This window comes from Poecile atricapillus, chromosome 1, assembly GCF_030490865.1.
Source record: "Poecile atricapillus isolate bPoeAtr1 chromosome 1, bPoeAtr1.hap1, whole genome shotgun sequence".
In the NCBI taxonomy this organism is placed as follows: Eukaryota; Metazoa; Chordata; class Aves; order Passeriformes; family Paridae; genus Poecile; species Poecile atricapillus.
Genome location: NC_081249.1, coordinates 178,828,428 through 178,853,419, shown reverse-complemented (window position 1 = coordinate 178,853,419; position 24,992 = coordinate 178,828,428). Strand labels below are relative to the sequence as shown.

At 46.8% G+C, this 24,992-nt stretch overlaps 1 protein-coding gene across 6 annotated transcripts in view; it reads right to left on the bottom strand.

Moving 5' to 3' along the window:
- The window catches only part of FERMT2 (FERM domain containing kindlin 2), a 51,057-nt gene that overhangs the window by 8,975 nt on the left and 17,090 nt on the right, over positions 1–24,992 (bottom strand). For 3 of the 6 annotated variants that reach the window (XM_058829234.1, XM_058829235.1, XM_058829238.1), the window contains 8 exons: positions 21,349–21,582; positions 9,917–10,051; positions 6,312–6,344; positions 5,635–5,860; positions 5,411–5,513; positions 4,887–4,994; positions 2,965–3,099; positions 1,335–1,384 (listed from right to left, as the gene is read on the bottom strand). In XM_058829234.1, coding sequence (XP_058685217.1) covers positions 1,335–1,384; positions 2,965–3,099; positions 4,887–4,994; positions 5,411–5,513; positions 5,635–5,860; positions 6,312–6,344; positions 9,917–10,051; positions 21,349–21,582 — 1,024 coding nt within the window. Of the gene's footprint in view, positions 1–1,334; positions 1,385–2,964; positions 3,100–4,886; positions 4,995–5,410; positions 5,514–5,634; positions 5,861–6,311; positions 6,345–9,916; positions 10,072–13,070; positions 13,091–21,348; positions 21,583–24,992 lie in introns of those variants that run through there. The other 3 variants (XM_058829237.1, XM_058829236.1, XM_058829239.1) reach the window with 2 other exon arrangements.

Below are 24,992 nucleotides of genomic sequence, written 5' to 3'. Positions count from 1 at the left end.
GTGGAACAGGATGATCTTTAAAGTCCATCCCAACCCAAAACACTCTGTAATTCTATGATTTTAGCTGGCAAAGGCAGTAACCTGGCTGGCAAGGGGAGACAGAACCATTCCAAACCTCTACAGCCACACCAGGCACACACTGGGACACATTTACAGGAGTTAAATATATGGAATACAAGGAATGCTCCCCCAGTCCTCCTCCCCAGCTGAAGTGAGACAAGAAGCACATCCAAAGCTGGGACAGCTCCAAGCATTGCACCTTTCACACTGGATTTCTGGCACTAAAATACCACCTGAGCCCTGTTTTTAGGAGCAAATGGAATTCTGTGTTCAATCTGACAGCCTCAAACCCCAGGGTTTAGGGCTGAGTGAGGAACCAGCAGCTTCTGGCTGCTCCATCCCCTGGCACTCCAACATGCAGGCAATTAGCTCCCGGAGTGGTGCCTAATTTGATTGGCAAATCAGCAGATCAAGGGGAAGAACAAGTTTTTTGTTTGTTTGTTTGTTCAAGGCAGGGAAGAAACACCCACTGAGGGGCTGGGCACAGCCTTGAAACCTTGCCCCAGTTAATCCAGACCACAAGCCCAGACAGAGGCAGAGACCTCATTAATTCACCTCCGGAGAGGGAGAAGGAGTTTTCAGAGCACAGTGCCAGGTTCTGGCTCCAGAACCAAACAATTCATAAAATAAAGGCTTGTCCCAGAGCCACTTCACTGTCTGCAGTGGTTTTTTCCCCCCACTACCCTACAGCTCTGCTGTGAAATCCCATCAAGTGTTTCCAGCTTCCAGAACTTTCACTGCAGCAGGCAATAAATTGCAAAAGACAGTTGTGGCTGCCAAAAATGTTCCTCCGAGTCCAGACGCTGCCGTTCCCGGTCTCCATGAACCACCAACCGAGTCAAAGCAAGCTAAAAAAACAACCCTAAATCCTGAGCAAGCTGGGAGAGGGGCAGAATCAACTTAACCTGCTCCTTTTGGCATGGAGAGACCGGGATCCCGGCTGGATAGAATTCCTCCAGCCTCCTGCAGACCAGGAGAAATCTTTGAGGGAGGTTTTTAAGTTTCACTCCTCATTTTAGGATGGTTTGTTCTCTCCTGGGCATTAAATGTGTTAAGGAAACATCCCAGCACACACTGTTGGCTATGGGATGCACCAGAGCAGGAAAACACCTTGAATTTTGCGTTTAAGTTTAAATATTGAATATTTTGAGTACCATAAGGCAGGGAGATAAAAAAAAAAAAAAGAAAAAAAAAGAAGGAAATTAAGAGGCAGGACCATGAATTATTCACAGCCATTACCAGTTCCACAAGCAGCTCTTCCCATCAGCACTTACTTGAAGACTTTAATGTAGTCGGCGAGCTCTGGGATGGAAGTGATGTCACCCTGGAAATCAAAGATTATCCCACTCACTCGGAGCAGTGGGATCAGGAGGGAAGGGATGTGGTGCAGGGGAGGAAACCAGGAGCACCATCAGGGTTTAGAGGTCGTGAAACTGCTCCTGAGAAAGCCCCAGGAGAAGAGAGCAGTGAAAAATCCAGCTCTGCTGTTTGGAAGGCAGAGGACAAGGCTTGATTTTCCTTTGAGGAATTCCTGCTGCTGCTGGAGCCAATTCCCAGCCCCGGGGTCAGCGGCGGCCACGGCAGCAGAGTTTGCACAGGGAATTTTCTCCTCCCTTCAGTTATTCCTGATGCTCCAAACAAAAGGGGAAGAGGCACCTCTGGGGAAGGGATTTTTAAGATTTTTTTTTCACCCCCCTCCCCAAAATTTTTTAAATATTGAGTTTAAACTCCCTTTTTTTTTTTTTTTTTTTTTTTTGCATCAGGGTGGCACTTGCAATTCCCAGAAACTGGAAATAAAAACAAATTTCAGGGGACAGGCAAAGGGAGGATTGCTCCAGGAGCTTCCAGTAGCAGGACAGTTTACTTTCAGTCTGCAATGAGAAACTGTTTACAGATACCACAGGGAAAAAAAAAATGCAGAATCTAAACAAACAATCCAGTAATTGCCCATTATCCAAATTCAATTACTCGAATGCATCTGGAAATGGCTCCTGTTACAAAGCCCTATGGAAAGGGATGGGGGTTTTTTTTTTGGATGAATCATTGTCCTCTTCACCCCTGTCTGGCAGGGACTGTTCCTCAGTGATGTGCTTCAAATCTGGTTTTGCAAAAGGAATTAGAAAATATGTCTTGGTGATAAAAATTTGTTATTTCTGGTTTATACTGCAAAGCTCTGCCGTTGTTAATGCAAATAAAGCATCTAAGGATGGATGGAGCTTCAAAAAGACCCGTCATAAACACTTAAAAAATTATATGAAGTGTAAAAGTGGAAAATTTCAGAGATTTTAGGGTTGGAAAGAGATGGTTTAAATGTGCAAAATGTCTGGAAAAGCTGTGCTGGGCCAAGGCTGACAGGACTGAGTCCTTTTAATGTCCTTTAATTTTCAGGCTTTATATTTTTAAAGGTGGAAAACCAGTGTTAAAACAACTTCAATATAAAAAGAAAAAAAAAATTTCCAAATGCTCTGAAATACAGACCTAGGCTAAAATCCAGTCTAATAAAAATAGGGTTTCATAAGCCTAAATTAGTTCTGAAAATCCAGCAGCTGCTTTAGGTGCTGTAAAAAGTGAATTAGAAACAGTGGAAGAGGAACCTCAGCGTGGAAAACTCAGTTATTTGGGAAAGTCAGTAGTCAGGATAAAAAAAAAAACTTAATTTCTTAATTTAGTTTTCCATTATTTCATCAAGAGGGTGGCTTGGTGCAGGGAGGATCAGTAAGATCCTGACTCCTCCAAGACTTTTCCAGATGGGTTCCCTCTTTCCAGAACTATCCCTTGGTATCTAAAATCTCTGTATTTTAAAGAAAATACTATTGGGGTGTGAGCAACTTCCTTGTAAGAATTAGAATTATAAAAAGAAATAAATGAGGTTGGATGCCTGGAGAAATTCCCTGCAGCCCTTACCAGGATTGTGGACGTTTTGCCACCTTCCAGGGTGATTTCCAGGTCCGAGAGCGCGGCGTCCACCTCGTCCACGTCCTTGTCACTGTGGTTCAGGTGGTTTTCCGAGGACATGATGGACAGCTTGTTGATGTGGTACTGCAAGGCAAGGCCAGGGTCACACCTGGATGCTCCTGTCAGCCCAGGATCCCGTGGGATCATCGTGACACAGCTGCCACGCTTGGGAAGCGGAGTGGGACACCAGGAGCAGAGGCCACCAAATCCTGGAGGGTTTGCTGGGTCAGGAATGACCATCTTGGATGTTTCCAGTCCAAGGGGTCTCCAGGCACTGATCCCTGAAGGAGATCTCTGGACTCCACAGGGCAGAGCTGCTCTTTCCACTGAGCTGAGGTTGGGAGGGACCTCTGGGGGTCACCTGGTCCCACTCCCTGCTCCAGAAGGGAGCTGCTGTCCAGGACCACATCCAGAACCACATCCAGGACCACATCCAGAACCACATCCAGGACCACATCCAGGATGACATCCACCACATCCACCACATCCAGAACCACATCCAGGACCACATCCAGGATCACATCCACCACATCCAGGATCACATCCACCACATCCAGGACACATCCAGGACCACATCCAGGACCACATCCATCCCATCCAGGACCACTGGAGTAACTCCAGTGATGGACAGTCCCCAGCCTCTCTGTGCCATCAGTCACCCCCTGCCATGAAGACATTTCCTGATGTGCAGAGGGACCCTCCTGTGTTCCAGGCTGTGTCCATGGCCTCTGCTCCTGCCACTGGGCACCTCTGCCCGCCCCCTTTCCTGCCTCCCACCAGGTGTTTATGGATGTTTGGAAGGGACAAAAGATTCCCCATCCCTGGAAGTGTCCCAAGGCCAGGTTGGATGGGGCTGGAACAACCTGGGATAGTGGAAGTGTCCCTGCCCATGGCAGGGGAGGAACAAGATGACCTTTAAAGCCCATTCCAACCCAAACCATTGTAGGATTCTATGTCTTTGCATCTGTTTTCACCCCAGAAAACCAAAACATCCATAAAATCTCACAGGAAGTGCCCAGCCCACTCTGGAGCACTTGGATGTAAACTGAGTCATTATATTCCTGCTTTTCTCTCTTTTTTTTTCCTGGGAGGGGCCCTTGGAGCAGGCAGCCCTGTTCCTGAGGGGGATATTTCTGCATCCTACAGCTCCAAGGTGTGCCAGACCACACAGAACAAATGCCTGCCATCCCTCTCGTGGAAGTCAATAACAGGTTGAGCATTTATGCCAAATCACACTGGGTATTTCATAAAGCAGATAAATAAATAGTTCTGGGAAAGCCACAGATTATCCCCAGCTGGTTTGGGGGCAGAGAGCCAGAAAGGCACAGTTCAGTAACCCTGTGCTCGTATGGGATGGGTTAAGAAGGACAGAACTAAAAGTTAAGATAGATATAAATATGTTTGGTAAAAGCAGGTCAAGTTCTTTTTCATGAGGGATATCCAGTGGCAAATATTTAGATTATCTCATAAACTCAAGTGAGGATCTGGAGATGGGAAATGATCCAACTTCTACCAACATGAGAAGGCCAAGCTCCCACCAGAGACAAGGTGAGGCTTAAAATATGATTTTAAACTGAAGAAGGGATGGTTTAGATGGGATATTGGGAAGGAATTCTTGGCTGTGAGGGTGGAGAGGCCCTGGCACAGGCTGCCCAGAGAAGCTGTGGCTGCCCCATCATTGGAAGTGTCCAAGACCAAGTTGGAGCACCCTCGGATAGTGGAAAGGGATTGAACTGGATGGGCTTTGTGGTCTCTTCCAATCCAAACCATTCTGGGATTCCATAATTTCCTTCATCAGATTAATGAGCAGAGAAGCCTCCAAACAAAATCAAGTGTAACCCAAGCCAGGGCAGTCTGGGGCTGTCTCTCACCTGCAGAGCTGCAAACATCATCATCTCCTCCTCCGTGCACTCGATCTCCTCCAGCAGGATGGCCCACTTGGACTGCTCGTACAGCTGGTTGATCCTGATCGCGTCGTACTGCGGCACAGAAACACAGAATGCTTGGAAAACCAGGAGCCCAGCTCAACACAAACCACCCCACCAATAGAAGCTGTCCCTGCCCAGGGCAGGGAGCTGGAATGAGATAATCCCTATGGCCCGCTCCAACCCAACTATTCTGGGATTCTGTGATCTCTCATCTCAACACAACACCTGGATACGAGACTGAAAATCCTCTGCCACTGGCTGTAAGAACTCTTTAAACACCTCTAGCAACACCTAAAAACCCTGGTACATTGCAGCACAAATCCTGGGTTTGGTGCCCACACAACCAATTTTCAAACTTCCACGTTCTCTGGGAGATTTACCAACACAACAGCACGTTAGAGATCCAGGCATCCCTCACTCCAAAGGACGGAAATTTCAAAATGCAAGCGGAATGAGGAGCTCTGTACCTTTGGATTCAGGTCAAAAAAGCTGTAGTACTTGAACCGGAGTAGCAAAGCCTCGTTTTCTTTCACCTCCTGCTCCATCAGGGATCGGGATGAGTCCAGCCACCTGTGAATTGCCAACACGGGATAACACACGGAATGCTCTGGCAGAGTCGCCACGACGCTCTCGAGAACACAATCAAAAATCAGCAAAAAAAAACCCCCAAATCCTCAGCTCCTGAACTCACCCTTGGTTGATTTTGGCCTTATCGAGCAGCGTCTGGGGCTTGTACATTTTGGCTAAGGACTCCGGGGAGGTGACGGGCTGGCTCACGGCCAGGATTCCCGGGTTGCCCTCGGACAGGGCGCTGTCGCCGAACCAGGCGGACGTGGGGGACAGGGGGCTGCCGTCGTGGGCGTCGTAGGTCGGCGTCATCGTTTTGCTATAGAGTCCTGGGCTTGAATAGATATTTCCTACCAGCGGGGGGAATAAAAGCCGGGAATTAGCCCAGGGCCAAGCCCCGCCTGCTCCCGGCCACGCCGGCTCCGCGCAAACCCGGAGCCGGCCGACGGAAAACTTTCCCTTTTCATCTTTCTGCAATGGGAAAACGCTGCGCTGCTTGTTCTCCCGTGAAAACCTGTCCCTCTCCTCTCTCTCTCTCGGCTCTTCTCCAAGAGCAAAACTGATGGAAAACTCATTCCAGCCCAAATGATGGGAAAAGAACTCAGGTCTCCCACACCGGGAAGCTCCTGCCCCCTGAGGTTCTGTGGCACCTGGGACATGAGCGGCCCCCGACTTACCGGTATTACCTGTTGCTTAAAGATTTTGGAAGTCAAAAGTTTTAGAGGAGCAGGAAAATAAACTAAGGGTGCAGCCAAAGAGACCACAGGCAGAGGGCAAAAGTCCTATTGAGGTGGAGCTCACCTTTGACGGGGCCGATGTAAAGAATATCGGTGCCTATAGAGAGGGAAAGAAAGGAGGGAAGTGAGAAGGCGAGAGAAAGTCACCCGGAGAGCAGGAGAAGGACAGAAGCCAAAAATGGGCATTTTTGGAAGAGGGCAGAACAGCACAGGTGAGGTTGAAACACCCTAATGGAGCGTTTGCAGCAGCGCTGGTGGCAGCAAAGCAGCTGAAGTGACTTCCCCGTTATTTTATTCACGTTACGAGGACAGCCGGGCATGGAAATGCGACATTCCCGGATGGAAAAGCTTGCTGAGGTGGCCACACAAATTCAGGATTAATGTGCTGAGTGGTGCAATGTGGTGCCAAACTGATCCCAAAGCACACGTTAAATCCCAGGCCTTTCCAAGTTGCACAGCTCGTACCGACTCAAAACAGATATAAAAACAACCAAACATTTAAAAATTATTGATTTGAAGAGAGAAAAAAACCAAATCCAGCTCAGTATCTCATAGCTCAGAATAGCTGAGAGTTTAACAGAGAGGTTGTGGCTGCCCCATCCCTGGAAGTGTTCCAGGAGAGCTTGGATGGGGCTTGGACAACCCAGTCTCTGGAATATGTCCCTGCCCATGGCAGGGGATGGAATGAGATGAGCTTTAAGTCCCTTCCATCCCAAACCACTCAATGGAGCAGCCCCTCTTCACCTCACATGGACACCAAATTTTATATAAAATCCAGATTTTTAGACTAAGGGAGGACCAACCACCACCTCCTAATGCCAGGAATTCCACTGCCCATCGGGCAGAGCTTGCCCAGCATCACCTCCTGGGCACAAATCTGCCCACCAGAACCAGAAGGTCCAACACCACGCTGGAGTTTTGGGAAAGGGCTGTGTCCTTCCTAAACCACGAGCCTGCAACTCAATGCAGCCAAGCTCTCCCTCCCAGAGCTCTGCTGAGGGTGTTGAAGATGATGACAGAGCTGAGATGCCAAAAACAAGGAGGCTTTTTGTGCCACCTCCTGCTGCTGCCCCGAGCCACCACCTTGGGCCACGCTCCAGCTCTTTGCTCCAAACCATCCCTCCCACCCTCACAGCCAAGGAATGACAGAAAACTGAGCTAGACTGGGAAAGTCCAGGACCAAACCAATGGAAAAACCCCTCTGAACTCTCATTTTGCACCGTGGGCATCTCAAGGAGCAGGAAGAACAGTGTGAATCAGCAGCATCAACGTTGGTGACAGCCAACATCATGGCTAGGAAACTCCAAATAATTACAAACCTGATTCTAAACTGCCTGGGAAGGTGGAAAATGTGAGGGAACGCCACCAAACAAGGATGCTTTTAATGCTCCTGCTCGTTTTGCTGGCATCCCAGCCTGGATGAATCATTTGGGGACCTGTAAGCACCATGGGGACCTGTCACCAAGACAGATCCAGCAAACCAGGCATGAGCAAAAAAAATGGTCAAGGGATGGAAAAATCCACCTTCATTTGCAAGGAAAAGACAAGGAATGATTTCCAGCTTTTTAGACCAGGCACTGTACTTTGGGAGCTGGAACTCCACGGGATGCTAAGTGTCCCTTCCAACCTGAGCTATCCTGTGGTTCTGTGATTATAAAAGCAGCAGAAAGGTGCTCTCCCCATGGATTGTTACAGCACTGGAGCAGAGAACTCCAACAAAAACCAGCCATAAACTCCCATCACCATCCATAAACCACTTCCCAAAAGAGCTCTTCCCCTCTCCCCATCCACCCTCACTGCAGCTTCAGCCTTTGCATGGCTCAAGCACACAAGGCTGAGCATCAACTGGACCAACACAAGAAATTCCCACTTTTTGCCCCAAATTTTGGGCCAGTTTTTCCATGAATATCCCCCACATTCCTTGACTGAGTGTTTGCTCCATCAGAGCAAAGCTTCCCCTGCACTGTTCTCCTCATCTCTTTCTCCAAACACCTGAAACATCTCAAAAGAAGCTTGCCTTGAAAAATTTGCCCCAGGCAGGCGGTGTCATGGAAAGTTCCAGCAGAAATAGCTACAAATTTGGCTAATTTATATAAACAAGTGACTACAGGTCTTTTGATGGAAAATGTTGGGCAACACATCCTGTGGGTGTATTGACAACTCTGCTCACCGGGATTTAAATGGTTTCACTGCCAGGTTTGGGGTGCTCAGTGACAAAACACTCCCAAGACATTGAAATCAGCACCTCCTGAATTATTAATTGGTTTTCCAGAAGCTTTCAGCACACAAACTGCTGTTGGAACAACGTCAGAAATGATTTATTCAGATGAAACCCACGACTTTTATCAAATGGCACCTGAACAGGCAGGAATTCAACCTGCTGTGAGTGATTTCATTCACAAGGAGAGCAAAACCAGCCAAGTGACTCACTGCAAGAGCCATAAATAATTAAAATAAACCCCAGCTTTTGCATACATTTCCCCCAAAGGAGGCCAAGTCTTTGCTATTAATCTAACAGAGGTGCTCTCTGTGAAGATTGGCTGTTGGAAAGGCTCAGAATGGACTTTCAAGATGAAAATGCCAAATGGAAATGAAAATTGACTGGAGCCTTGCCCGAATTCTCTGAGCCAGGAGTGGAAGAGGACAAGGCCAGAATAATTTTTAAGTAGCTGAGAGGAGAAGGAGCAGGATCAGAGCAAGAGGAGGATTATTTTTCCTTGTTCCAGAACTGTGGTGCACATCACCCTGCACAGCCAAAACCTTCCTTTCTGCAAGCCCTGTGCCACCACTGGCATTAACCACACTCCATGACCTTCCCTGCAGCTGGTTTAACATCAATTAATACAATTTTACAATTCCAAAGTAGTTTTTTTAATTACAGCTGCCCTGCTGCCCTTGGATTGCTGGATTTAAACCCAAGAGCTTTGGCAGCCAGACACGTCTCTCCTGCTCACCACCGTGGCTTTCTCCACGAATCAATTTGGGATAAAGTGTTCCCATTGGCCAAAATTCTGGTTTAAACTCCTGCCATTTGCCTTCAGACACCAGACTTCCAGCAGCCATGGAAAAAAAGCTGAAAAACCCCTCTGCCTGCAAACACTTGCATCAATTTGCTGCCTGTGATAATTCCATCGAGGATGTTACTTCATCAGGGATGTTACTCCACCAGAAATTCCCTTCCCAATCCTGCTCTGGATCAGGAATCCAGACTGGCCAAGCAATAAAAGGATTTATTTAACATCACAATCCACAGCTACACTGTTGATGTAAGACAACACTAAAGCAATTAATAAAACACTGCCCTTGCTGGGCTGTAAATGCAGATCAGAACGGTGGCACAGCCAGGAATGTTACACCAGGAACCATTTCCCACTGAACTCCTTCCTCATCAGGGTAAGAAAAGCTCTCAGCAACACCATGTGAGGGTTCAAGTGGCCACACTCGGGCTCTGCTGGGCTCTGTGAAGCTCTGGGGTTGCTCTGCTCCCGGGAATGCGTGACAGCTCCAGCTCCAGCTCCAGACATGCATCCGTGCGACCGCGTGCTGCAGCCCGCCACGACTCGTGCCGTGGATTTGGGGTCTGTTTCTTGCACAGACTTTAAGAAATTCCATCAGCCCCAAGTTGCTGTGCTGGTTTTTGCCCCACTCCCAGTTTTTTTCCCAGCTCACCGGACCCCGGAGTGATCAGCGGCCCCTCCAGCTCGAAGGTGTCGTCTTCACATTGATCGTCCAACTTCTTCTTTTTTTTCTTTGATGGATCTCTGGGTTTCCTCAAAAGGGAGAGTTCTTCTGGATGCCTGATGTCTGGAGGGGAAAATGGATCACTTTTATAATGGCAGGATGGAAAAAAAGGAGAAAGAAGGGGAAATAAGGGGGAAAAGAAGAATATCCTTCCATTAGGAACCACGTCCAGCAATGTCCAATATCTCCCTTGGATGAATTTCCTGCTCTGTAATGGTTAAAAATCAAATTAAGGGCATTTTCCCTGCAAGCCTGTTGGAAACATGCACTGTCCTTGGCTGGAAAGGTAACATAACATTTGGATAAAATGTGGAATTTCCCAGGCACAGCCACTCAAATGTAAACGTGAGCACTGGTACACCCTGCCACAGAGCCTAGTAACACCTTCACACATTAAATATAAATAATAAAAATAATAAACTACCAGATTAATAATATAAAATTATAAATAATATATTATATAATAATACACAATATTATATAAATAATATAAATTAAAATCAGCACACATACTTAGCCATGTGGGTAACAGACCAGACCCTCTCACTTCCATATGAGCAATCCAAGATTGGATTAAACCATTTATTTACACATTAGACTGGAAAGTTTAAAGCCTGTAATTTACCCACTTTCTAAAGATTTTGGCTGAAGCATCTCCTTTCTAGAGCAAACCTCTCCCATTTTCCTGCCTGGGATCAACCTGAACAATGTAAAACCCATTTAAAACAAGAAGCATCCCATTGTCTTTGTGTTTTAAGCCATGAGAATATGGGGAGCGAGGAAAAAGAGAATTTTTGTTTCCCACCAAGGGAGTACTTTGGGTCTGCTGCACTCAATTCCAAGTGGGAAGGAGTTTCCTGGGAAAGCAGAGCCTGCTCTCTCTTGTACCACTGAAACCTCTGAGGGACTGGAGCAGGAGCAGAGCCCCTGTGCTTGGTCAATGTGTGGGAGCTGACCTGGAAAAGGATTCACCTGGGCATGGAGCCATCAGCTGCAGTGGTGAAAGGCTGCAAAAAGCTTGGAGAGCTCTGAGATACAGCTTGGATCGGGAAAAGACAGGATGAGAGGGTTGGGGGTGCTCATCTGGAGAGGAAAAGGCTCCAGGGAGAGCTCAGAGCCCCTTGCAGGGCCTAAAGGGGCTCCAGGAGAGCTGGAGAGGGACTGGGGACAAGGGATGGAGGGACAGGACACAGGGAATGGCTCCCAGTGCCAGAGGGCAGGGATGGATGGGAGATTGGGAATTGGGAATTCCTGGTTGTGTTGAGTGAGGAGGGGCTGGGATGGAATTCCCAGAGAAGCTGTGGCTGTCCCTGGATCCCTGGAAGTGTCCAAGGCCAGGCTGGACAGGTTTGGAGCAGCTGGGACAGTGGGAGGTGTCCCTGCCATGGCAGGGGATGGGATGAGATGAGATTTAAGGTCCTTTCCAATCCAAACCATCCTGTGATTCTCTGATGATTCTCTGGAGATTATGGACATGCCTGAGCCTGGAAGGAGTTCTGGAGTCTCCTCTGCAGCTGCCTGTCCATGCTGAAGCTCCTGTGTTGTTTCTTGCTCTGTTTTTTGTACCTATCACCCCAAAAGGCTGAGCTGTAAAGCTTTCCCTGTGGAATGGCCTATGGAGAGCATCCCTGCTCCAGGAGAGATCAGGAGACAGCAGCTGGCTGCAGCCAGGCTGTGTTTCCCACCCAGGGAATGCTGAAGGACACAAGCAGCCATAATCCCATCCAGGAGAAGTTCCAGGGCTGGGATCTCAGCACGTGCTGCCAGCAGTGGGAGCTCCCTGAGCACTCCCAGGCACGGGGTTAAAATTAACACTGGAATTTGGTCCCCAGGACACAGCCCCACAGCAGCATCATCCCCTGCTGCAAACAAACTGGGAATTACCACACTGGGAACACGCCCCATCCGGGGGGTTTTCAGGGCTGGATCCCCTGGCATTCCTCAATCCAGAGGTTGCACACCTCTGGATTTAACCATATTTTATATTGTAGGTGTCCCATCCCAAACCATTATCTAGCTTTAATCTAAGTTTTATTTTTATTTAATTTATTTTATTAATTTATATACATCATATAATATAGTAGATATATTATATTATATTATATTATATTATATTATATTATATTATATTATATTATATTATATTATATTATATTATATTATATTTATTATATATTGTATTACATTACATTATATAAATTATAATATATATAATTTATATAATGTAATATATATAATTCATATAATGTAATTGTAATATATATAATTTATATAAATTATATTACTTATACTATATATTATATTATGTTATATTATGTTATATTATGTTATATTATATTATGTAATATAATATAATATAATATAATATAATATAATATAATATAATATAATATAATATAATATAATATATTTATAATATATTAATTAATTTTAATATTTGTTTATATTCTTGTAGTTACACATGATATTTATATATATAAATACTGTACATATATTGATATATTTATTTTTTGAAAGCATCATTTATTTTAGGCTTTATTTTTATTTATATATTTGTACTTATTTATTTCAATCATAGCATTAAATCCCAGAATGGTTTGGGTTGGATGGAACCTTAAAGTCCACCTTGTTCCAGCCCTTGCCATGGGCTGGGACACCTTCCACTATCCCAGGTTTCTCTAAGCCTTGTCCCATCTGGCCTTGAATGGGCTAAAAATATCTAGATTTAGATATCTATATGGATTTTAAACCTATAAAAAGATATAAAATATATATATTTGTATTTATTTTGTGTGTAAACTTTTTGAACTTAGATCTTAGTTTTATCTCTGTATTTACAGATATTTATTCCTGTATTATTTATCTATTTTACTCCTTTTTATACATAAACTTTATCTAATTTCAGCTTCCATTTAACCCTGGAATTAAAATTCCTTTAATTCCTCCACACACATCATCCCACTAAACCCATCCCTGCCCCCACCACCCACTCTTCCCAACTTTTTGACCATTTCTAGCAATAAATACCCGGAGTCTGAGCACATCCAGCTGCACACATTCCCATTTATCCCAGCCAGCTTACCTCATGGAGCTGGAATCTGCTGGGACAACCGGGGACAAGCCTAAATCGAGGAGTTCCCCTGGTATTTTGGAGCAAGGCTGAGGCTCTGGGGTTTATTTCTGGTGCTTCAGCAAGTGCTGGAGCCTCTCAGCTGGAATCACTCAGGGAGGCCAGGAGAAGGCTCCGGGCCAGGCTCGGATTCTGGAAGCAATCCTGGAATCATCCCAGGGCTTGACCATCTGATATCCAAGAGACTTTTTATAGCCCCTCAGTTGTTCCTGATGCTCCCAGTGGGATAGAAAGGATCCAGGACAAGTTTTGGGCAGCTGTTTCCAAGCAGCACATGGCAGCAGGGCATGGAGCAGGCAGCACATCCTTGGGATGCCCGAGGATCCCAGCAAGGATCCCATGGATGCGCCACAGACTCCAGGAATTCACCACCCCACCCAAGGCAGCTTTGGGAATGGCTTCAAACTGAAGGTTTAGATGGGATATTGGGAAGGAATTCCTGGCTGGGAGGGTGGTGACCCCTGGCACAGAGAAGCTGTGGCTGCCCCTGGATCCCTGGAAGTGTCCAAGGCCAGGCTGGACAGGGTTTGGAGCAGCCTGGGATGGTGGAAGGTCCCTGCCGTGGCAGGGGTAAAATGTGATGGGCTTTGAGATCCCTTCCAACCCAAACCTTTCTGGGATTCTGGGGGAAGGAGACAGAATGGCCTGAACCTGGAAGGAAGAGTTTTGGAGCTCAAAATATGATCAGAAAAGCAGCTTTGAATCTCCAAGAGAAAATTTTCCTGCTCTGGAGTGAAGCCATTTTGCTGCCTGCAGCATCTTCTCTTCCATGTGCCTGCAAGATCCTGCCTGTGCCTGCTGTCTCTGGCTGAAGGGAAATCCTTGGCCCCTTTTTCCTGTGTAATCCCTCATTTCTCATCCAGCCCCTGCACAGCTCACCCAGCCCAGCTGTGCCCATTTATCTCCCACCCTGAGACAAACTCCAGAGCTGGGATTAAACCCTCTTCCTTCACAAAGCACCATCTGCACCCTGCTAACTGACTTAAAAAAAAAAAAAAAAATCTTCCTTACAGGGTGTAAAACTCCCAAATTATTCTCTTTTTGCACTAAATCCACCAAGTAAATCTTGCAGCTGCTGCATCTTTATCCACTGAGGTGTGCTCTGATGGGGATCCCAGAAGGGTTTGGGTTGGGAGGGACCTTAAAGCCCATCCCATTCCACCCCTGCCATGGCAGGGACACCTCCCACTGTCCCAGCTGCTCCAAACCCCATCCAACCTGCCCTTGGACACTTCCAAGGGATCCAGGGGCTCCCATTCCCACAAGAAATCAGATTTATGGTTTTCTTACATCACCCACATATAGAACACATGACATCACTGACTGGAAGGGCTGAGTGTGGATCAACTTCCCCAAAAATTGGAATTATGGGAAATAATTCCTACTTTTCACTACTTTCAGTATTCAGTTCTCATAAATACAGATAATAATACGAGATACAAAGAAAATTTTGATGTAGCAAGAAAATTAATGTTTCAAAGAAGCTTCCAGGATCCAATTTCCTTCCCCATTTCTGGCTCCCCTAAAGGCCAGAGGGCTGCTTCACCTCCTTGATTCTTGAACACAAAGACTCCATAAATTTACTTTTAGCACAGACAGCATCGAGGGGAAATCCTCTCTTTAATGCTGATCCAGCCACCCTCCTTCAGGAAACGTGTTTTGAAGTGGGATATCTCTGGGAAATGGGATTTCTCTGCACTGCATCACTGCTCCCTCCAACCAATGACTCATAAAAATTACAGCCTTTGTGCATCACTCTGACGAGTCGTAGAAAAATGAGACCTCAAACCCCATTTTTCTTCCATTTCAGACTTAAAACCAAAAATAAAGCTTGTTTTTTTTCTTGGAATGAGTGAATTCTGGGGATGATTTTTCACAGTGTAAAGTTAACAGAATGAACCATCTGACTTATCTACAACATAAATTCGAGATAAAAATTCTGCAAAACAGACCAGAGGAGAAAAAAAAAAACCAAAAAACCAAAAAAGAAACTAAAAAAGGACTTAAATAACTTGAGGAGTGCCTGGAGATAAGGCTGTGGTTGTGCTGGACACTATTGGAGCAGGTCCTCACCCCCCAGCAGAGTTTACTGGGTTTGTACATTCAGTACATTTTATTATGGGTTCTTCAGATGCCCAGGAACTTAAATATTTATCTGGGCAAAAGCCAAGCTCTCCACTCACTGCCTGGGGCCCTGCAGCTCTCTTGGGACATCCCACAAAGCCTCTGGAGATGCTGAGGGTGTGCAATCAGCTGGGGCTGACCCTGGCAGAAGTTTTGCTGGAGCCTTCCCAAATTGTGGGTGGAAAATCCAAGCGCCTGTTGACTTATGGATTTGCCAAGGGAGCAGTGATGTGCAAAACCACCCAAAAATGGGGTCAGTGGGGTTTGGAGGGGGTGTGAATGTTTGTGCCAGTGGTTCCCAGAGCTGAAATTGAGCACCACCAACCCAGAGAGAGCCAGGAGGAGAAGGAAAAGGAGGAGGAGGAGGATGCAGGCAGTGATGATGGAGCCAAGAATTACTGCAAGACCAATAAAAAGAGCCATTGGAGAGGCAGAGTCAACAAACACTTGAATGTTTGGATGTTTTTTTTCCGTAAGTGGGACGAAATCCCCAGGCTCCCGTTATCCAGATGTCTCCTGGAGCACAGGCAGCACTACAAACCTTTCCCCTGAAGTGGCTGAACTTAATTAAATTAATTTAATCCCACAAACAAGAGAATAACAATCCACTCACATCATTCCCATAAAGAAAAATCCAACTAATTCCAAGGAAGGAGGCAGCACTGGCTTTGCCAGCATGTCCTAATGTCTTCAGGATGAAATTCTATTTAAAGGGTCTCTGTCAACAGCAGAGTAAGGATGAAAAAATCCACTGACTCACACGGTGACATAAAACCCAATGCTCCTCCACATGCAGAACACGACTGGGGTGGGGACAGGGGAGGGGAAACTGGAGAGGATTTTTTTTTTTCCATCTCAGACACTTTGTAATTAAATCTGGTTATTTCCCTGACCCCAGTTCCTGGGGTTGCTCTGGATGCTGCAGGACAGCTGAGCATGGGCAGGCAATAAAAGGGGAAAACGCCGCAGTTGGCAGCAGAACACTTGGGTTGAAAAAGCAGAGGACGTTGCAATTTGGCCAGCTCTGGAAATGGGAAGATTTCCTTCCACACCCAATCCCTGGACATATTTAGAAATAGCTGTGCCACTGCCAAACCTCTCTGCAAGGCAGGGAAAGGCAGCAAATCCATGCTCGGTGTCTCAACGCCTCTGTCTCCCCATGAGCAGCATCCCTGAGCATCCTCCTGATGCTCCTGAGCATCCACAGCCTGTATCCCGAGATCCCAGAATCATTTTGGTTGGAAAAGACATCCAGGATCATCAAGTCCAACCTGTGACTGATCCCCACCTTGTCCCCAGCCCAGAGCACTGAGTCCAGTCCTTCCCTGGACACCCCCAGGGATGGGGACTCCAGCACAGGCCCCTTCCCATCCCTTTCCATGAAGAAATTCCTCCTGAATGCTGGTGCTGCTCCCCAAATTCCCCCCTGAGATGCTCATGTGCATCTACCAGGACTCCATAATTTCAGGAAAAACACTCCTTTATTTACCAGCAGGGTGTGAAGGAAGAGTTTAGGAAGTTTGCAGTGGCCAGGGATGGTGGGGTCCTTGTCCTGTGCAAGGTCAGGAGTTGGACTTGATGATCCTTGTGGGTCCCTTCCAATCAGGATATTTTATGATTCCACAAAGTCCAGACAGCTTTGCCTCCTGGAAAGCAACATGTGCCTGTCACAGAGCCCTGGGAACGCTGCACATCATCCACCAAAGGGTTTCAGTTTTGCAAAAAAAAAAAAAAAAACTCCAAAAAAACAACAAACAGTGGCTTTTTATAGAAGTCTTTTTGGCAACAGAGGGCGTGGAAATATTGCAAATACTTCAGGAGTCAGAGGACGTTCTGTCCTGGAGCAGGGAGCGTTTGGAAAGGGGGAAAAAAAAGGTAAGGTCACATTTGACATCGGGACTGGTGTCACCTTCCCTGGGCTGGGCTGGGCTGGCATCCTGCCACTCCCAAATGCCACTGTCACCAAATGCCACCGCCAGCTCGGCTCAGCCTGCATTTGGTGGCTGGAGGCTGAGGCAGGGAAGGTTGGTGTCACCTTCCCAGCACTCACAGAGTCTCAGGAACCTCCTGGTGGTTTTTGGGATGATGGGAAGAAGCTCAGGATCACACCACCCTCACCCTGTGCAGGAAGGAGAGCTGGGGACTGGAATGAGATGTGGAAACTGCCACAGCTGGGCACAGGATGCTCCCCAGACTGGGTTTTCAAAAACAGGTGACTAATTCACACAGAGCTGGGTGTGAGGCTCCACCAGGCTCTGGGAATTAAAGGAGCCTGAAGGGAATTTCTCTGTCTTGCACAGCCTCAGGGTGGGTAGGGAGGGATTGGTCATGAATTTTGGAGTGTTTCCTCCCAGAGCTGCCTCCTCCCAGCTCTGGCACTGAGCTGTCCTCTCATGAACATCAACCAGAATTTCCCCTGCTCCTCAGGCTGGAGGGCAGCAGAGATCCCAAATTTTCACAGCCAGAAGAGGAGAAGGATGGGAGCTGTTCTGCTGTCACAGCATCTCCCCTCACCCTGCAGCTCCAACATAAATTGTGTCCCCAGGAGAAGGAGCATTGCTGGGGCAGGAAACGCCGAGGCCTGGGAAAAAACTCTCACACTTGCATCTTGCTGTTTGCTTTTCCTGTCCCACGTGCTCACAGAGCCTGCCTGGAGTCCCTTGGAGCTCCTGGGATACATGGAAAAAAATACAGGCAGAATGCTGCAAGGAAACAGCTTAAGAGCATGAGCAGCTGCAAGGCATCCACTGGGCTGGAATCAAGTGAAGCCATCCCAGAATCCCAGCATGGTTTGGGTTGGAGGGGACCTTAAAAATCATCCAGTTCCCTGCCACAGACCTTCCACTATCCCAGGGTGCTCCAAGCTCTGTCCAACCTGGCCTTGGACACTTCCAGGGATGCAGGGACAGCCACAGCTTCTCTGGGCACGCTGCATCTCACTGTCCCCACAGCCAAAAATTCCCTTTTATTCATGGAGGAGAAAAGGATTTTTCCATTTGTTGTTATGTCAGATGATGGCTGAGCATCTCCCATCATCTCCTACCTTCCCAAACCCCACTTTCAAAGAGGATATTCCCACTCACACCAATAAAGTGCTGAGTGCAGTTTTCTGGGAGGAATTATCTCCCAGTGGGATGATGAGAGCAGGGAACATCCCATCCCAACCCCTGTGTCCTGCTGCCAGCCAGGCGGGAAGAACAAATCCCTGTCACTCCAAAAAAAAAAAGAAAAAAAATAAATAAAAAAGTGAAGTTTTACTTTCTCTTTCTCTGCTCTTTAATTGCAGATCAAAGCTGGCCCTTCAGGCTGGAGCTGCCTGCCAGCAGCTGCTCCTGGGCAGGATTCCAGGAGGAATGATGAGGGCTGCCCATCCCATGCACTGCCCGCTGCCGGGGTCAATCCGTGCCTTTATCCCTCCTGACTGGCTGCTGTGGGAATCCAGGGGCTGCAATCCAGCCTCTGGGAATGAGATTGGGTTTTTTTCCGGCTTCACACGACCTCCAGGAAAGTGAGGGGGGTGCAAGTGGCTCCAGCATCTTCCCCCCGGGGAGCTGCCCTTTGGAATAATTCCCCTCTGCACAAGAACAGAGACTTCTCTTTAAAAATCAGCCACGCTCTGCAAGGGTGACACCTCTGGGTAACAATTTAAAGGGAACAGAAGCAAAGGACAGCCCTAAATAATCCAACCTTGGGTGTTCCTGCTTGTGTAGAGAGGATTTTATAAATGCAACCAGCCAGAGTCCTGAGAACATCAGGAATGACTTCAATTACTCATTAATGATGCTTTGTTGGAGTTACTGAGGTGTGTAATTAAATGATCCAGGGGCAAAGACAGCAAACAGGTACAGCCAAAACATGAGCAACTCCCAGGCACAGCTCTGTCCTAACTTCCCTGGAGGCCAGAAATGAAGGGATTTGTGGAAACAAGGACTTTTCCCTTCCACCTTGAAATACCTGCTCAGCCTTCCTTGGAGAGACAATTAGCTTAATTAATATGGATATGAGAGCTCTCTGCAGGGAAGCTGAGGAGGGCAGGGAAAGGTAATGGAGAAAAATGAGGCAGGAAAAATACAGCTGGGGAGGGAAAAAGGAGAGTCACAGAATCACAAAATCACAGACTGGTCTGGGGTGGAAATGACCTTAAAGATCATCCCATTCCATGGACAGGGACACTTTCCACTATCCCAGGCTGCTCCAAGCCCTGTCCAGCCTGGCCTTGGATCCAGGGGCAGCCACAGCTTCTCTGGGTCACCCTCACAGCCAAGATTTTATTCCTAATATGCAATATATATTTTTATAATATATGTTTTTTTAATTAATGCATAATACATGTTTTTATATAATATATATTAAATATATAAATGTTAAAATACATTAGATATGAATAGTGGTATTTTGACATCTATATCAGCATTTTAACACTTACATAAAATGTATTTGTATATAATTTGTGTTTATACCTCTGTGGTCCTGGAAAGAGCATCCCAGCCCCTCCAACTGCAGCACTTCTGTATCCCCACATCCCAATCCCTCTTCCCTGCAGCTGATCCAAGCTCATGTATCATCTTCCCAGTAGCTCTGCTGAACATCTGGCTCCCAGTAAACACATCTGGGAGGGCCAAACAACTTCATCACTGCAGTTTGTGTCTGTCCTCAAACAGCTCAGGCTGCTGAGAGTCACTCAAAGGAAAGTGAAATTTCCAGTAAAAGCCCTGCTTTCCCCAAAATCAGGAACTTCATTTCAGATGCTGCAGAAGGGAAGTCAGCACCACCCCTGATGGATGTGTCCTTGCTGCCTGCTCAGAGCTCAAACCTCTGCTATCCCAGAGGTTTTTCCCCCCTCCCAAACCCTTAAATATCAGGATTATTTTACTGGTTTGGTCACAAATACCCCAAAAGCTCTGCAGTTGGAAGAAAAGGCTGCTTCAGGCCCATGTAAGGCTCTGACAGCATCAGTGACAGCTCTCCTGTCCCGTGATGAACATTTATCAGCATTTCCTGACATGAGTCACTGCTGGAGAGACTCATCAGCATCCGAGCCCGGGACCTCCCTGTCTAGCACAACATCCCAAATGCCAGTGAGACACGGGGGTGGGGGAAGCAAAATCCACTCAGAAATAATGCTGGCTAAGCCTTTTCTATTTTAAGGAGAAACTGCCCAATATTTATGCTTTAAAAAAAAAAAACAACAAAACAGGAAAGGAACGGCAAAGATCCGTAACCAGCTAAAAATACCGACCAAACCATGGATGCACCGGACATGGCACGTAGGGATGAGCTCTTCCTGCCTCCCCAAATAACTGGGTCAGCCAAGAGCATCCTCTGCTGCCTTCTGAGAGCAGGAATGGATTTGCTGCAGCTGAGGATGGGCTGCAGGCTCTTTTGGGAGGGGAGAATCCCAATATGGAGCGCTTCCCGGAGCTCCTCAGGGTGTAGCTGCCATTGGGTTTCTTTTTGGTGGGCAGGAAGGAACAGCTGGTTTTAGGATGAGGAATTTGTGAAGATGGGTAAAATGTTATGCCTGGTAGGGAACAATCCCTCCTTTCTCCTGGGCTTCCTCTCCACCAGGAAATGAGGGTGAAGAGGAGACAGCAAGGCTCAGTTCCTTCCCTCCACTGGACAGTTTTACAGCAGAGCATCACCACTTAATCTCTAATATGATTTTCCACTAGAAGACAACCCACAGGGCTGGCAGATTTCCCATTTCAGGGCTTGCTTTTCATCCAGCACATAAATTTGCAGGGGGGGGGGAAAAAAGAATCACAACCCAACACCAGCAGCCTGAACATCAAGCAGGGCTGGTACCGCCTCGCCTGAGACAAACCCAAGGACAGCTCTGCCAGGGAAGAGAATTCAGCACAAAAAATGCATTTCTTATCACTTTTTGGCTCAATTGGTCCTGTTATTTAAGTATTTACATATAAAAGAGTAGATCTGGAATGGGAAAAAAATGGACATCTGGGCTGTTTGATGCCCAAGTGACTCCTGGGTGCTCAAAGCCCGAAAACAGCGAGGATTTATCAGATTTCCAGGACAATGCACCAGAGGAGAGGCAGGAGCCAAAGCTCTTGGGAAGCTCCTTAGGGGGGTGTTTTTCAGCACTTACTGAAGGTTTTGCAGATATCAGAAACAGCCTTGAAGACCCTGTCGGAGAAGTTGACCTTCACCTTGACGTACTTCATGTTGGGCAGCTGCAGGCGCAACAGCTTGTGCTGAGGGGTGAACTGGAGCTTGGCATCTGCCTGTATCCCGTATTTATCCAACGTCCAGTGAGTTTTAAGGAGCCAAGTTTTCTTCTTTTCCCACCACAGCGCGTGATCTGACCAGTCCTTCTTGACATCTGCAACAAAGAAGCCATTTTTCCCCCGGTTAAAAGCGGGACCGGAACGAGCTTTCGGAGGACAAAAGAAGTTTTAAAATGTGCTTAAAAATTGAGAAGGAATTATTGATCCAAAAAAACCTCCACCAGCACTTTCTGGATACAAGGAACTGCTTGTTTTTATGTTTTGGTGGGATGTAAAAGCAGGGAAGAAACCAAGGGAATAAAGATGAGACTCAACGTGTCCGTGGATCATCAATCCAGGAGTGATCCTGTCTGGAACACAAAGCCAATGGGTCAAGAGTGACCCAACACCTCCCCCAGCAGAGATTTTGCAGAGTTTTTGGGGTTAACTATCAGTTCTTGGGTTTTTCCCCAGCATCCAGGATACCTGTGCTATCCAAAGGTGGGCACAACCACCTTGGCACACATGGAAAACACAACCAGGAGGAGATTTGCGAGGAGAATTCAACAGGACTTTCGGTTTCTACAAAAAAACCCAGAAAATTCCCAGCTGAAACTAAAAGTTTTGCTTCCCAAAGGACCAAGAAAACTCAACAGCCACATCTCCTTCCAGCAGGGATATAACCATGGGGGCCTTGGAGGTCACCTCCAGGTTGGGAAGTATTTGGGGGAACCAAAACATGGTGACAACTCCCAAAAGACAAACCCTGTACAATATTTTCCCTAACACCTGGAATATTTTTCACTACCCTGCCATTCCTGCAGAGGATCTTCCACTCTGACAACCACAAAGAAGAGTGCCACGTCCTTCCAGCACACAGGGAAAAGAGAATAGAATGATATGTAATATAATCATATATTTAGTAATAGAATAATTCAGTTTTCAGCTCCAAATCCCCCTGTGATGCTGCATTTTCACCATGAAACAGCGGTTTAACCCCAATTAAAACCACGAGCTGACATATATTCCAATAATAATAATAATAATAATAATAATAATAATGATAATAATAATAATAATAGTAATAAATTAATAATAATAAATTAATAATAATAAATTAATAATAATAATAATCTCCTGTCTCCATCCTTTGGCAGCACAGGGCACCAGCCAGAAAGGCAGGAGCAATTCCAGAGAATTGGAGAATTTCCAGGATTAGGTAAAGCCCCAGCAGACATGGTACCAAAGGGAATGAAGGTACCAAGGAACACACTCCAGCACCAACATCCTGCTGGGATTCTTCATGTCCTGTACAGGACTTGGACTGGATGATCCTCATGGTTCCTCCCAGCTCAGGATATTCCATGATCCTGTGATAGTAAAGATTATCCCCACAAGCCACATCTGAATTCAACTGAGATGAGAACAACGTTGACAAATGAATTTTTGTCTGTCCCTATCTGAAACCAGGATCTTGAGCTCGGGGTTACTGAGAAAACCCAGCAGGAGCTGGATTTTTCCTTTGAACTCCTGGTTTAATGGCACAGTCAGCACTGCAGAAAGTGGAAACGTTCAGCTGGACTTTTCAACAGCTTTGTACAATCAAATTAAACAAAACCAAATATAGAAAAGCATGCAAACTTGCACAAGCCTTGTCTACCCGGAAAAAAATCCAAGAAATCATTACAATGGACTCTGGTAATGAAGTCCAACTTCTGCCCTACTGAAAGCTGAACCAGCTGGCACCAGAAATCAGGGGGAGGAAAAAACCAAAGGCATTTGGAAACAGTAACATTTATGCCTAACAGAGGAGGATTTGGGTTTACACTGCAGATTAACCATTCAGACCACGGAACAAAAACAAGTCTCTGGGCCTTAGAGTAATTAAAACTTTCAATTAACAGTGAGATGTTGGTTGTAGCAGGAAGGGGAAGGTCTGTGCCTGTCCCACAGGGTAGTTATATATAAAAGAGGCTGGCAAATGTTTAGCAGCTGCTTTGTGGGGTTGAGTTTTGCATGCTGAGGAGAGCCTTGGGTGCCTTGCAAGGGATCCAGGATTGTTTGGAGCAATCCCTGCAGGCCAGGGAATGCCAGCAGCCTGGTTAAATCTGATCAAAGGTTTATAAACCTTCACCAGAGTCCCAATTCACAAGTTACTGATTTGTTGAGGTTACAGCTTCACAGCAAGGCTGAATATTTCAACTCAGGCTCTTCCCATCAGTCACTGGCCACTTCATATTATACAACCAATCATATTAATCAACTTGTATTTATCGATTATTATCAATTCATCAGCTGGCCATTCATTCATCAGTGCTCAGGTAAGTCTCCAGGTACTACAAATTCACCTCAGAGATCCCAGACCTGGAATTTAGAAGTTTACTACAGGCTGCAAATCTCAGTGATGTTTGTAGCTCCAGCAGCTCCTCTGAGCTGCTGAATGTGATGGACACAGAGCTGCTCTGCAAGTCCAGGGGAGGGTCAGCAAGATGATCAGAGGGATGGAGCAGCTCTGCTGTGAGGAAAAGCTGGGAGAATTGGGATTGTTCAGCCTGGAGAAAAGCAGCTTTGAGTTGACCTAACTGTGGCCTTCCAGTGCATGAGGAAGCTGCAAGAAAGATGGAGAGAGACTATTTACAGGGGATGGAGGGACAGGACACAGGGAATGGCTTCCCACTGCCACAGGGCAGGGATGGATGGGATATTGGGAAGGAATTTCTGGCTGGGAGGGTGGTGAGGGGCTGGGAGAGAATTCCCAGAGAAGCTGTGGCTGCCCCTGGATCCCTGGAAGTGTCCAAGGCCAGGCTGGACAGGGCTTGGAGCACCCTGGGACAGTGGAAAGTGTCCCTGCCATGGCAGGGGTGGAACAGGATGGGCTTTGGAGCCTCTTCCAAGCCAAAGCCTCCCAGGATTCTACAAAACGAGCTGCACACATGTGAGGGTCACAAGAAATCACTGCCACCCTTCCAGACAAGGAAAGCCCCATGTGAAGCAGCAGGGATGTGGGAGCTGGAGCTGTCAGCATCAGCTGCAGCATGGGCTGGGCTCAGGAGCAGAAACACCCTCGGGAAAGGGAAGCACGGCGCTTCCTTCCCGGCCTCAAAAATAAACCCTGCTCCCTTGCTTCCCCCACCTTTCCCTGCAGCCTGCACCCAAACCTCTGGAGCTTGGGAGGGCTGGAAAACCCAGCTGTGATTTTTTTTTTTTCTTTTTTTTTTCCAGGCAGAACCTGGCATTGAATTTGCCTCCCAGAGCCAAGAGGCAGCGACGTGAGCGAGGGACGTTCGGGATGTTTTGTACAGCAAAAGCCACGGAGCTGTTCCCCTTGGAAAGCCATCCAGACAGTCCTGGGAATGTGAGAGGCATCTTAAAGCACACAAAAAGCTGCAGAGAGACCTCTGTGAGGACAAAACAGCCAGAGAAGGAGTGAAGGGCTGCTCTACAAAGTGTTTTAAACCTGAAACATCCTCAGCTTTCAATCCACGCCGGCGCCTGGCTGCAGTCGTGTCCTGCCAGCTTGTCCAGC